Here is a 13004-nt window from a genome sequence, read left to right on the forward strand (position 1 = left end):
ATGGGGAATGATAATACAAGGTGTGCAGTGAGGCAAGTCCGGATCTACTCCTTCTTTCCGCGAGGTAAGAAGTATCAACTTCGTTCTTTGTAATGCTTGTGTGCGTGTAATTTTTGAATTTTTGAGAATGGAAGCGAGTGGCTTTGTTTTGGACAGGCTCTAATTTTTCTAATAAATAAGACTGATGGGGGTTCCATATTAAAAAAAAAAAATATTTTAGCTGAGCGCGGACGAGGGCGATGTACGCTGAGAGTTTGTTTCCCGATTGGCCACGTGCAGTGTTCCTCTTAAGAAGCCCCATTATATTTCTATGTGTGTACATGTTCAACGGGTGCATCAGAGCGCAAGTAGCTAAATGCGACTGCGTTCGGCGTATTTATTTTGTTTTGTTTTGGAAATATTTACATGCATCTGCCACTTTTTACACTCATCTTCCACACTAATCAAGTCCTTTTGAAGTTGAGTTCCATCATGAATACTGTATATTTTTCTACATTCTACACAATCATCAGCATACAAACGAATGGTTGATTGGATATTAGTCGACAGGTCATTGACGTACAAAAGAATAAATAGGCGGCCCAGCACGGTCCCTTGTGGTACTCCTGATTTGATTTTCTGATGATATGAGCATTCCTGATTATAGCGAATACTTTGCGAGCGGTTGAAAAGAAAATTTGATATCCTTTGATTTACGGGGGTTCAATTAGGAAAGCGCGTAATTTAAGAAGGAGCCGGTGATGCGGTACTTTATCAAATGCTTTTTGAAATCCAATAAAAATTAATGGTCATCCTGATACGCAAACTGCGCGAACATAACGCCGACGTTTTTCTGCATTTTACTCGATGTAATGATCGGCAACAAACAGTAGAGCTCAAGTTACTTCCCTGGATGGGAACTTTACCCCACATTGGTTGTTGTTTTTCGGCAGGTCCACAATTTTAGGGGGAAACAGAATAAACAGCTTGTCATTGGTTATTCGCGCGAACAGCGTCGCCCCGTGTGCATATCGTACCATACATCTTCCACTCTTACGAGGATGACGCGTAAAGCTGTATCTATGCAGCGTTGTATTCGCTCCTATTTAGTCATTCCATTATAATGGCGTCAGATATCGCTTCGAGCCACGCCATATCAAGCGACGAACCCTATCTCCGAGCGCAGTCCCGAAGATGCTGCATTCGAAGGGAACCCGCTTGCGAAACGAGGTTTGACTGGCTCATCAAGGAACCATTGAACCGAATTGACAGCGCCGACGGTCTATTTCCGACCGAGAGCGCGCGCGGGGGGTATGGCCCAGTCCGGCGTTGACGCAGCTCAAGGCAGCCGGCATGCAGGCCGATTCGCGGAACTTTTCCAGGCCGCCCGTATTGTGACTGCGACGGCGGTCGCCTGGCAGCCCGCAGAAAGAAGATTCGCCGATTGATGGCTGTTCCGGGACCGCCGCGGTGCCAGGGCCGTCGCCACCGCCGATGAGCGCCGGCGAACCGGTTGAAGGACGACGCGCGCTGCCGCCGATGGACCGCGCAGGACACCGCGAACCCTCGACGCGAATCCCACTCCGTGGGAGTGTCACTTGAGCTTCGGGAGGGACGTAGCCAGGCGCGGGGCGCCTGATCACGTGGGGCGCGTTCGCGGCATTGGGTTGGCTGGGATATGGCTCGTGGCGTCTGATGCGGTCCGTCGCAGGGTGTAACGGAGTACCCGATCGCATTCACTGCCCCACGTAACGCACAGAAGAGGCGAGGGGGAGAGAGGCACTTGCTGCGCGGGTCGCTGCTGCCGCAGATGTCAATAATAAGCCCACGCGGGATTCGCCTTCTAAAGCCTACTGACGGCATGTCCGAGCCGAGGTCGACTCTGCAACCTCTTAAAACCTGTGTTTTCTCGAGAGGTGGCTGCACCAGGTTCGGGCTTTGAACGTGCAAACAGAACGCAATACCTTGCTCCATGCATATATATATAAAAAAAAAAAAAAAAAAAAAGTTAGATTTTTTGATAGGGAAGTTTGCAAACAAAATTTTCTACACCTAAAAAAAAAAAAAGTTCTGGCTGTATTTGTTTCTAGCGTTCATTTCCACCCCACAAAACGACTTCTGGCGGCTGTTCTTTGAAACTCCTACTACATTTTGACGTGCCCAACAGCGAAGACTATAAGCACAACTTCCCTGCTTCAAATGCGCATCGCTTGCAAGAACATGGCGAGTAAAGTTAAGTTTCTGGCTCATTAGGGATACCCAATACTTCGCAGGCGCCCTTGCGCAAGCATCGAGTCGTTATCGGATACCGTTATAGGAGGTACAGGAACAAATTCCCAAGACTCTCTCTACTGTCTCCCTGTTCTATCAGTGTGCTCGCGATACACCATACGATATGCAGCGTGGACACAAAACACAGCAACGAACTCGAAACGGTCTGGTTGCAGTTAGTTCTCTATTGGCCTCGAGATCGACCTAGAGGTAGCGCTACGGTCGCGCTATCATCATCATCAAAGCGGGGATAGGAGAACGGCCGCCCCATAGGCTCTCCACGTTCGCGCGCCAGGCGGTGTAGATTCTTGCGTTTATTTTGTCGCATACTATCGGTGGGAAAACAATTCTAGCGGAAAAGGATGCGGTACTGTTCGGTGCTTCAGTGAAGATCGAATTGTGTTGCCAGCGTGCGGCCTAAATTTATATAATCGCTTCTGTGGGTGCGTCGTCTGCTCTAAGCAGACGTTGGAAATCATGGATCACCACGACTGATGCCTGTCTCCGGCTGAACTTAAATATTTATGTTAAATATTTGTTTCTTTTAAAATAGATGTATCGGTTGATCAACGTGGGAATAAAAAAAAACAAAAAGAAACAATAAATTCCAACTCAGATAACATAATACTGGTACTGTGGGCTGTGAAATCGCAGCTTCTATGTTTTTTTTTGTTTTTTTTTTTTTTACTTTTGGCTTTTGCAGTAATATAAATATTTAGAATGAAGATAAGTTAGCGCTGTATTGGAAATCACCATGCTATTGAGTTCCTCTGCCGTTTACTAGCTGTGCCATAGTGTGGGTAAGTTTTTTGGAGTCTGAAACAGTGGTCTGAACAAATCTACTGCGTTGCGATGAGGAGATTGTGTCTTTTCTAGTTAAGATCTGCAAACCGCACGGTTGGTAGGACAACTGAAGCAAGTGAAACAAACTGTTCTAATATATCTGCCGTGACTGTAATAAACAAGTGTAACCAAACAGCGCAGCAATGTTCCTGTTATTAAATGCTTTTCTCGGGAGTGTGGGTTCACCCGCTTCAATTTTCTTGGTGAGGGCCGCGGATGTCAAGAGGCTAATACTACAAATTTCTGGCTAAATAATCTTGTATTCAAACACAGTAGACTCTGCAACCCCAACAAACGACGCGCACCACGACACAGACAGCATCGGCCGCAGTGATACTCTTTTACTGATGAGGGCTAGCGACCTTCACGAGACTTTCCGATCACCCTCCGCCCTCACCTAACGTATATCGGGACTGGGCAGTTCATCGATTAACTTTCAGAGTATTCAAGGAATGCTTTAATTGCATTTTCTTTTGCCGGTTAATTGGAGTCTTGTGCTGGAGAAAGTCAACAAGGAGTAAAAAATGCCTGCTTTGATATTTTTGACGTCTTTATTTCTTTTGTGACACAGGCTTGCACGGTAAACCACTTCAGCGTGCTTGTCATTTCACCGAGGGTGATTATACTGTTTAAATGCAAACTTAAAAAATACTTCATTTTAAAAGGCTTCCCGTGCGTGTTCCTACTTATAAAGGACTCACAACGTGAAGTTTAGAATGGGAATGCAATATGCCATTTATGGCATAGTAGAACCAGTAAAAAATGTGCAGTTTTAGCGTCTTTCACGCAAGATGACCGGCGAAAAATCAACATACGGATTTATTGATTGATTAGTCTATTAAATGATAGCGATCAGTCGGGTTAATTTTCTAATCAAACTACAGACCCACTCAACACTCAATGCTTTATGAAAGCCACGGATTTTGCGAGATAACAAAAATACGCGGGACCAGCGATTGTATACAAACCAACACACTAAGATTATGGAAGCTTCCGACTTAATAATAATCGCTTTGCTGAGTTTCTACGCATGGGAAACAATACAACACAACCCTTAGTAAGAAGAAACGGCAACAAAAACATAAAACATTTAATAAGAATGTCAAGCTCAGCCTGAAACGGGCTTGCGTCGTCGAGATCCAAGCTTCTGAGCCTGCGCCCGTAGCAGACGACGCACGGCGGTATCCCCGCTTTCGCGCGTTTCCAATTTCGGCCGCACGGTGGCGACACGGTTCGATCTCGAGGCGAATAGGGAGAACCGAAAAGGCCAGAGCCCAACACGCAATTCCTGGCTCGATGTTGCCCCGCCCGAACAGCAGCGCAGATATATAGTGGCGACGGATGAATGTGACCGAGAACTGACCACTTTCCAGCTGGGAGATTTTGTCCTCCGCCTCGTGCAGCTTGAGGCAGACCTGTGCCTGCGACTCCTGCAGAAGGCGCTCCTTGTCGGCAAACTGCCGCTGCAGCTCCAGCAGCCGCTCCGCGCTCGGGATCTGGAACGGGAAGGCAGGGCACGGGGCTCGAGCAAACGCAGACAACCACGACGATCCGCGACCGTTTTGATCACTAGCCGTGAATCGGCCATTAAACGTGGAAGGGTCGTAAAGCATGGCTCTTCAATATATGTGCGGGAAATTCGTTTCCGCATTTGATAAAACCGCGTGTGAATGATGTAAATGATGCTGAATTTGCGCGGAGAAAGGAGGCTTCAGATCGACTTCGTTGCATTACCTCCGAAATCAACATGTTCCAAATCCACGTGAAGCGTTCTTGGGAAACTACAAGGTTTGGATCGACGTACCGCGTTTTACTGGCGATCGGTCACTATGAGATCTGCTCTGGACCTTTTGAGTCTTCGGTGCACTCCGGCCGCCAGTAAACGTCACAGCGACGAGTAAATACAAAAATAGAACCTCGGAAGATTACCTTTTCATCCTCATATATGTTTCAAAGCTTAAATACCAACTAAAACGAGGATGTCAACTTGACGGCCAGCTCATAGTTCGTTAACATCACTCAAAAGTTCACCGAGGTCTTCAACGCGTACACGAGTCAAGCACCGATATTTGCTTCCGTTCTAGCTGGGGTCTAAACTGTCTCCAGTAGTTGCGGAGATTCCGGACAAATTAAAAAGTCCGTAAAAAAAAAAAAAAAAGAAATCCTGTCTCCAAGCAAATTTTGCTTTGATAAAGACCAAGTTCCTGACTCGCGGCTGGGGGCTTAGTACCGATGTCGAAAGCCTGATTCACATGGTGGGATCTTTATTTCGATTTCGCATCTGCGACATCGGCCATCGCCGCTTTCACTGCGCTTTCTTTGTTTTTTCTTTGCACGAGCGATGTCATCGCAACTGCGCAATCCCAAATAATATCGCACCATGTGAGTCAAGCAAATATCCCCCTGGCCCTGACGCAGTAGTAAGACGCACGAATTTGGAAGATTTTTATCCTCCGGGTACGGCACTGGGCACGTCCGGCGCGCAAGAACACTGAAAATGGCACCGGCTGCCCACTTCTGGCCACAAAACAAGCACGTTCGCGTGCTGATGCATTGAGCAGCTCCTATATGCTCGCCTGCCAGACTGGATGGCTCATCCCTCACTCTCAAGAAAAAAGGGTGTCGAAAGGTGTATCGTTACACCCTTTGTCCCATATAATACACCCCCAAACTCCACTTCGACATACAGTGCCCTACAGTCGAGCAGGCGGCCCAAATTATACGAGGGGCTTGATAGCCGTGTGGTCCAACTTATTGAAATAGCTAATGTACGTGTTACTGAACACGAAAAACATAATACGGGTTTTCTTGGCCCTACTGTAAAAACTCTGTGTTTTCTTTATATGGTCATTGATGCGTACTTTAGGTATTTAAAATGTTGTACCACATGGCTATTAAGCCCCTCGTAAAGTTTCGGGCCCTCTGTTCGACTGTAGGGCACTGTACGTCGAATTGAAATTCTGGGGTGTATTATATGAGACAAAGCGTGTAAGAATACACCTTTTGACACCCTTTTTTCTTCAGAGTGCTGGCGAGCTGTATTTTTTCCACGCTGGGACTTTCATCAGCGATACAGTCTAATGTCCATGAGACAGGGCGAAATTAACGTAATTTATATGGAATGGCAATTTTTCGGCGAATCAGCTCTCGCCCCTCCTGGAGCGGCGAGCGTTCCACGCGCGACGTTCGCACTCATACGCCGACCACACAAATCCCCCTCAACAAAAATGGCATTAGCGTTTATGCGTAACACGGGTCCACTTTCCCGACATATCTATAAAGGGCACAACGGCGTTAATCAATATGGCTGTCATCTGGATGCTCGACGTAGAACAGCACTTAGGACTGCGACACGTAGGCGAATTGGACCGTGTTAAATACGAGCGATATATTGGAGGCTTATGTTCCTATTCTGATGTCACGAAGGTGCAAGCACCAAGCTTCTTTATTGTGAATCCAATCATCCACGAATGAAAGAGCGCAAAGCTCACACCGCGGTACCTCCGCTGCTGAAGTGGCGAGTAAAATATCCTCACTTGTCGTCTTCAAAAAAAAATACTCAACTGAGAGCGGCGCACAAACTCCTCGTAGAATTATGGATGCAGCAGTTTTGCAGACGCAGCAGAGACGGCATAGGCCTAGATCGCTGCCAGTCGTTAGAAGACGCGACGCTCAAATGGGTCCGCGGTCAAAGTCAACGAACGCCCGGCACCCATCCAGACGGAAAGGGTTGTTCCTCTCGCGCGTATTGTGCTCGAATCAAACGGCTGACTGGCGTCGCTCAATGGGCAAGAAGAAGAAAAAAGCGTAAACACGAGAAGACCCGGGCAGGGAAGGCGCGCCTTCTGAAGATATCGCAAACAAGCATAAAGAGCACGGATTAAGAGCTCCCCGATGCCTGCATGGGAATGAAGAGAGACCCCGTTCCGTGGATGGGTCCATCGCCGACCCGGCAGCCCGGATCAATAGCTGCTGTCAATCTGGAGCAGTCACAATGACTCGTTGCCGACTATTTGCTACGCTTCCGTTCGCTCGCCCGTGTACGTGGCTCCGTGCCTCCATGAGAAGGTAAAACAGGAGGGACGGCGCCACGCATCGGCAAGGCGTCGCTTAGTATACGTTTACGCCTCTTGCTTCGAAATTCGTTCCTGGGCGCTCTTATAGGTGCGTGAAACCATCTGATTGGATTTGGAGCGATAAGAAGGAGCTGGGGAAATCGCCACGCCGCACGCTTCTTAAGGTGGCAGCAACGATGACAGCAGATAAGAGCGTGGCTAAAGGAGTTTCAGACTGCTATCCGACTTCGTTCTTCAGACTGCGCTGACGTTCCCCTCACTATTTTGCCCGATAATCGCGTAAGTTCGTCGTCATTTTCCCCTCCGTCCATATGCCGAAAGATGACGAAAGCCCATTTCGTCCGTATACATAGAGAGTTTTAGTATTGCGTGTAGCAGCAAACGCAAGATCTATGCGTTGGAGCTGCGTGCCCCGCGCACGCGCAGTATAAAACACGCAACGAGGGGCTTGCCTTCGCTCGTATACGCAACACCAAACTCACTATACTCTATTTCCCCTTATGATGTACCGCAGAAAAGGCTACAAGCGCGAGGTCCTTGCTCTAGGGCACAGTCTCGGCGGCACAAGCTCTCGTGCATTAAGGGCAGCTGCCAACGCTATGAGCTCGCGCTTATAGCCTTCGCTGCGGTACAACCTAAGGTGAAACGGAGTATAGTGTCCTGACGGTACACACGCGGGTTTTGTTCGCGTCGAAATACTAAAATCGCGTAATGCATCTGAAGCGTCATCCTACACGAAACCCGAACGTCAAGGTCACAGTAGCAAACTTCCCCATTCAAAAAAAAAAAAAAAAAAAAGTCCTTCTTTTTTTAGTTACGACATTTAGTTGAAGTATCTAACCGACTAGCCTTATGTTTAGATCCGTATGTTCAAGTCACGCTACTGCACAATACACATTTTGCAAAGTTGGAACCTATAGCCTCTCTTCGTGGCCCCTTCATCAGGATAAGATGCGGTGCCGGCACTCAATGCCTTTTGTTTTGTAGTCGTGTGGCCCTCCGAACGCACGATCACATTCTATTCAAAGTTGTTCAACCAAAATGTTTGTTCTTTTAAACTGTAATTAGTCACTAAACTCTCTAAATCTATATTTTTTTTTTCTTTAAAGAGCAGCGAATTCCCGATAGAGAAACGACTGAAATGAAAACTCTCTTTTTCTTACCACTTTTTCTCGTTTTGGAAATAAAAAGATGAGATACTTGAGTGGCGATCAGGCAGCTGTACCATTTGAAAGATCGAAAGAACAGAACGCGTAGCTGATTTACCGTTTAAAGCGGTGACTATATCCCCCGGCGCAAAATCGACGAGTGATTTATTTTTGTAGCGCAGCTGCATGCTGCGAAAGACGACACAGCGACGTTGAAACGCGCTCATCGGAGTCTTGTTAGCGAGCGTTCGGGCTGGCGACGGGCACGGGGAACACGCCGGTTTCCGCTTTTCTGATTAAAAATAATCCGAGCGGAGGAATTCGCTTCGTTTGTCTCATAGATCGAAGTCATTATAGCGTGACACACGAACTGGACAGTTGAAAGTCAAACTTGAATACCCAATACGTTACCAGTACACGTGTTACTACACGTATATATATATATATATATATATATATATATATATATATATATATATATACGAAGCATGGCGAGGAATGGCGCTGTAGACTCCGACTCTGTTTCGTTCTGAATGTTTTTGTTTTTTTTCTCACGTGCCAGAAACAAAAAAAGGGGGGATGTTTGATCAGCTGACCTTTTGTCCATCGTTGGGCTTTTGTTGATATTACTGTCTTGTCTAGCTTGGCAACGTCTAGTAAGGCACACATGAATGCAAGGGTTGTTGCAATCTACTCAACAAGGTCGTTCCCTTTTCTTACTGCATCAGGATAAGAAGCGGTGTAGCACGCCAATACCTCCATCGCCGATAGGTCAAAAAGGCGTAAAGAGTTTGTGGCACCGAGCGTAGCGTTTTCACCCTGACCAATGTCACAATGGTTCCTTGGGTCCGAAGACAACACGAGCCCCGTGATTGGCCGAGCTCCGTCCGCACATTGCGGCGATTGGCCCTCTCAAGTGCTTTGCGGGAGAGTAGTCGTTCCAGATTTCGTAGACCGATAGCCCTCTGAGGGCGCAGAAAGGGGTGTGGGTTGAGGAATACAAACGACGCATCGGCAGTTCCCGATTTCGCGCTTCCTCGCCTATTTGTACCGGAATATAAATAGCGACAAAGAAAAGGCCTACATAAAGGAAAGAAAAAAAAACACTTGAAGTGGCTAGATGAAGGACCATGCGTCCCGAAGTGAGGCGCATACATCTACACCGGGAAAGAACAAAAGGCTCCAAAGAAAACAGCGTTTTGCGAGAGAGAAGGAAAGGCGAGGTCGCTTCATGCACGGATGTGGTGTATGGCGGAGAAGCAGGCCGCCGCAGAAGCAGCGGTTCGGGCGGGGGCCATTCCATCGCCCGACCGTCGTCGACTGCCTATTTTTCCCATGGCTCGGCGATCGCTTCTCCCGTGGAAGATTTATGGGACGACGGGCCGCGGGGGGTTCCCGGTTTCCCCCCGCTGGCCATTCTGGTTTCGCGGAACGCGAGAACGGGCCCAGAGACTCCCCCGCCCCAACCCCGGGCTTGTAGCGTAAAAGAGGACTCTCGTGTCGAGAGCTTTCTCAAACTTTGAGTATCGATCCGGGCCGAGTGATATGTCTCCCGAAGAATCGCTTCGTGCCCGCCGCCAAGCAGCTTCTCCTTCGACGACGACGACGCAGAGACAAAAAAAGGGACTCGAAAGGAGCGAGAAGTCGATCTTGCGTGCGGCTTGATGCCTCCCTCGTAGGCGTCCCACTAAAAGCCCCGCGGCGGAACGACTTCTTCTGGTAGCTCTCTCCGTCGGACGCTGCCGAGTTTGAAGGGCTGCTGCGCTTAGGAGGCCGATTTGCGAGAGAGAATACACCGCCTGACGTCTTTCGCCGAAGAAAAGAAAGAGAAAATGAAGCGCGTATGCAGAGGACGAGGAAAAAGACAGACATTCTTTTTGTTTTGTTATTTATTGATGATAGATGACGGGCGAATTGCGTACGCGGGGTGTATGGGTGCATGCCGGGATCGTCTTGACTACTCCGATTTTGGAGTTAAGAAAAGGAAAGGAGTCGATCGGAGACACGTACGCGGGCGCATACCGCATCACTAAAGCGTCTAAGGTCGTCAGACAATCGGCGGTGGAGTTCGCGTCTGCCGTGTGCGGCACAGAGAGCGCATCGGTGTGCGTCGAGTGCCGACCGATTTTTTTCACGAGAAGCGTCAAACGTCAAAAACTGATGGCCGCGCTTAGTGACGCTGCTGGCCTGGTTAGTAAAACGCATCGGTAATGTTTAGTAAAAGCGTAGTGGCGGGTCACAACAATAAGTAGTTACTGTAAGTATAACCAGCTATAAATAGCCTCCAAGTCGAATTAAAATATTTTTGGCAAAAATGTTTTTGAAGGAAATCTTCTAACTTAATATGATTTCGCAGGTAAACGTGAGGTATTTGGAAGTCACTAAAACCAGCTCATTAGATAGTGGATAAAATAGCAGTCGAATATGGCAACCCGATTCATATACTCGAAGATCCTCTGCGTTTTTATTCAGATAATAAAAAAAGCAACGGTGAACTTGAAACTAATTCCACGTAAACATCGGTTACTACATTTGAGCCAAACCTTAAAGGGGTCATAAAATAATATTGGGATGGAACGTTCATGACTTTACAGAGGCGTACTGGTCCTAGTGTGGCTCAACTATGCTCGCACGGACCGTCACTAATTAAGAACCTTTTTTTTTTTTTTTTTTGGTCGCGGTGAAATTGCGAGGATAAAAGGAAACTATTGCTTTCAGTCTTGCCTTCGCAAACTTTGATGACGTAATTGTGAAATCGAAACCACCGGCCTGACGACAGCCGAGCGCGGCTCATGGGTTGGACACGAGAACTGCGTGAGCAGTCGACATCGGCTCGCAACAATCAATGCCTCGGCGGATACTCGAGTAGCTCGTGTCCAACCACTGCGGTGATCAGAATAGCCGAACCCTAACAACGCCTGGAGCCCAGCACGCGCTTTCTACTTTGCGAACCCCAGCGCCTGGCTATGATTAACGTTGGCGGCATAGGATAGGCACCAGGCCACGTGGCCGCTTGTTTTGGCTCCGAGTTGAGGGGATGAACGAGGCTCATATTTCTCGAATTTATTTGCCGGCTGCCATTGCTTAGAAAGAAAAACTGAGGCGAGTTTACTGGGTTATTAACGTTAGAAAGTGATTCTGAGTCGTATTTAGCGAAAGTAGAAAAATCGTTTCAGGCCCCTTTAAAGAATCTTCCTCTCGCGACCGGCCGACGGAGCGCGGGCACCACCCGAGCGCTCTCCCCCCTTCATTGCAGTTAATTAGAGAGCGAGTAGCTCAAAGGGGGTCACGCACACGCAGACCCAGCATACCTAATGTTTCCTGAGGTTAGCCATATCGAGGGTGTGCGGACAACGAATAGGCACCTCTCCGAGGAGCGAGTTCCGAATTGCCGGTTTGCGAAATGCGAGGCATTGCAAGCCGTCGGTTTCTTCGGCCACCACCCCATCGGCCGTGCACCGAGGGCCAGCCCCATCGCCGCCCCCGTGTTTAATACCTAATCGACTTCGGCCCGTTCCTGCGCGGCCGTCTCAGCCCGGGGCGGCTTGACCCGCGTCCTCGAGCGATCCTCGAGGATCAATTAGGTTCTTCGGCGAATACAAAGCGGCCAATTAGGGCCTCGAGAACCGCCCGATGCCCGCGGTCAGACCTCAGAGGGAGATGGGGCCAGACACATTCCGTTTTCCCCCCCGAAAGGCAACCTGCAATGGCGCCCGCCCCGTGCCTTCCAGCGCGGGGGCGGCTGGGCGCCAATGCACGCGGGATGCGAATGCCAACGGGCCGTGAATACACCGCCAACTGCGGCCTCTTCCCTTAATGTCTCAATTTATTCGCACCGCCTGCCGCGCTCCTCCGACATGTATACTAACATGCTCGCCTAGAGGTTGTATTTAAGGTGCACGCGGTCTCACACGCCCCGTTAACGAACTCGTCGATTCTAGTATACGCAACACCGTGAACGCAGCAGGACAACGTCAATTAGGTATAAGACTGTATGAGTAAGTGTGCTACGGATGAAGATTGCAGACGAATGAAAGGTAGTGAAATCCCAATAATATCGGGACATAACGTCGATCTACGTGCATTCACGGAAACCAGGCGCTTTGGTAGTTCGAAGCGTGCGTACAGCGAGCTTGCAAGCTCGGTGCTATAGTGTTTCCAACTACATACGCTACAATTGCCAGTATAATAAAACCGATGTGTAGTAACGGTAGCATTTAATATGTTCACCATAAAGGCCGGTTTACGCATAGATGACGCAGGGGTAACTCCGCGCCACAGAAAAAAAAAACCGCTGACTCTACGGTAAATCGGCGCTGTATTTAAAGACCCAAGGCTAGCGGTTGTACTGCACTGGCTAAATTGCTCATCTACAGCTGGGAGACTCGTCGCCCCTGTGAGGCAGACCAAGTTCTAGGCTGTATAAACATACCACACAACCCAATTTTTTTTTTCGGTGCTGTATTTCTGCTGGATGTGACATGAGATTTTTTTGTCGTTTCCTATTGTTAAAGTTAGGCTATTTGTACCACTGCAGCCATTAAACGAATGCATGTCGAGGAATTTATCGTCCCGAGCCCCAATCGTATGCTCACGCAGTGCTGGTGTGCACCTTATGAACCGCATTTAAATATCGTCACCTCGGGGACTGCAAAGCTTGATGGCAAAATCCTGGAGATCGTATTGT

At 48.4% G+C, this 13004-nt stretch overlaps 1 protein-coding gene across 2 annotated transcripts in view; it reads right to left on the reverse strand.

The window, feature by feature from the left end:
• LOC8039463 (homeobox protein cut) overlaps positions 1–13004 on the reverse strand; it is a 427455-nt gene that overhangs the window by 86573 nt on the left and 327878 nt on the right. For both annotated transcript variants that reach the window (XM_040206275.3, XM_029985749.4), the window contains one exon: positions 4457–4589. In XM_040206275.3, coding sequence (XP_040062209.1) covers positions 4457–4589 — 133 coding nt within the window. The remainder of the gene's footprint in view (positions 1–4456; positions 4590–13004) is intronic.

This window comes from Ixodes scapularis, unplaced genomic scaffold (genome assembly GCF_016920785.2).
Source record: "Ixodes scapularis isolate PalLabHiFi unplaced genomic scaffold, ASM1692078v2 PGA_scaffold1__304_contigs__length_218370807, whole genome shotgun sequence".
NCBI classification, from domain to species: domain Eukaryota; kingdom Metazoa; phylum Arthropoda; class Arachnida; order Ixodida; family Ixodidae; genus Ixodes; species Ixodes scapularis.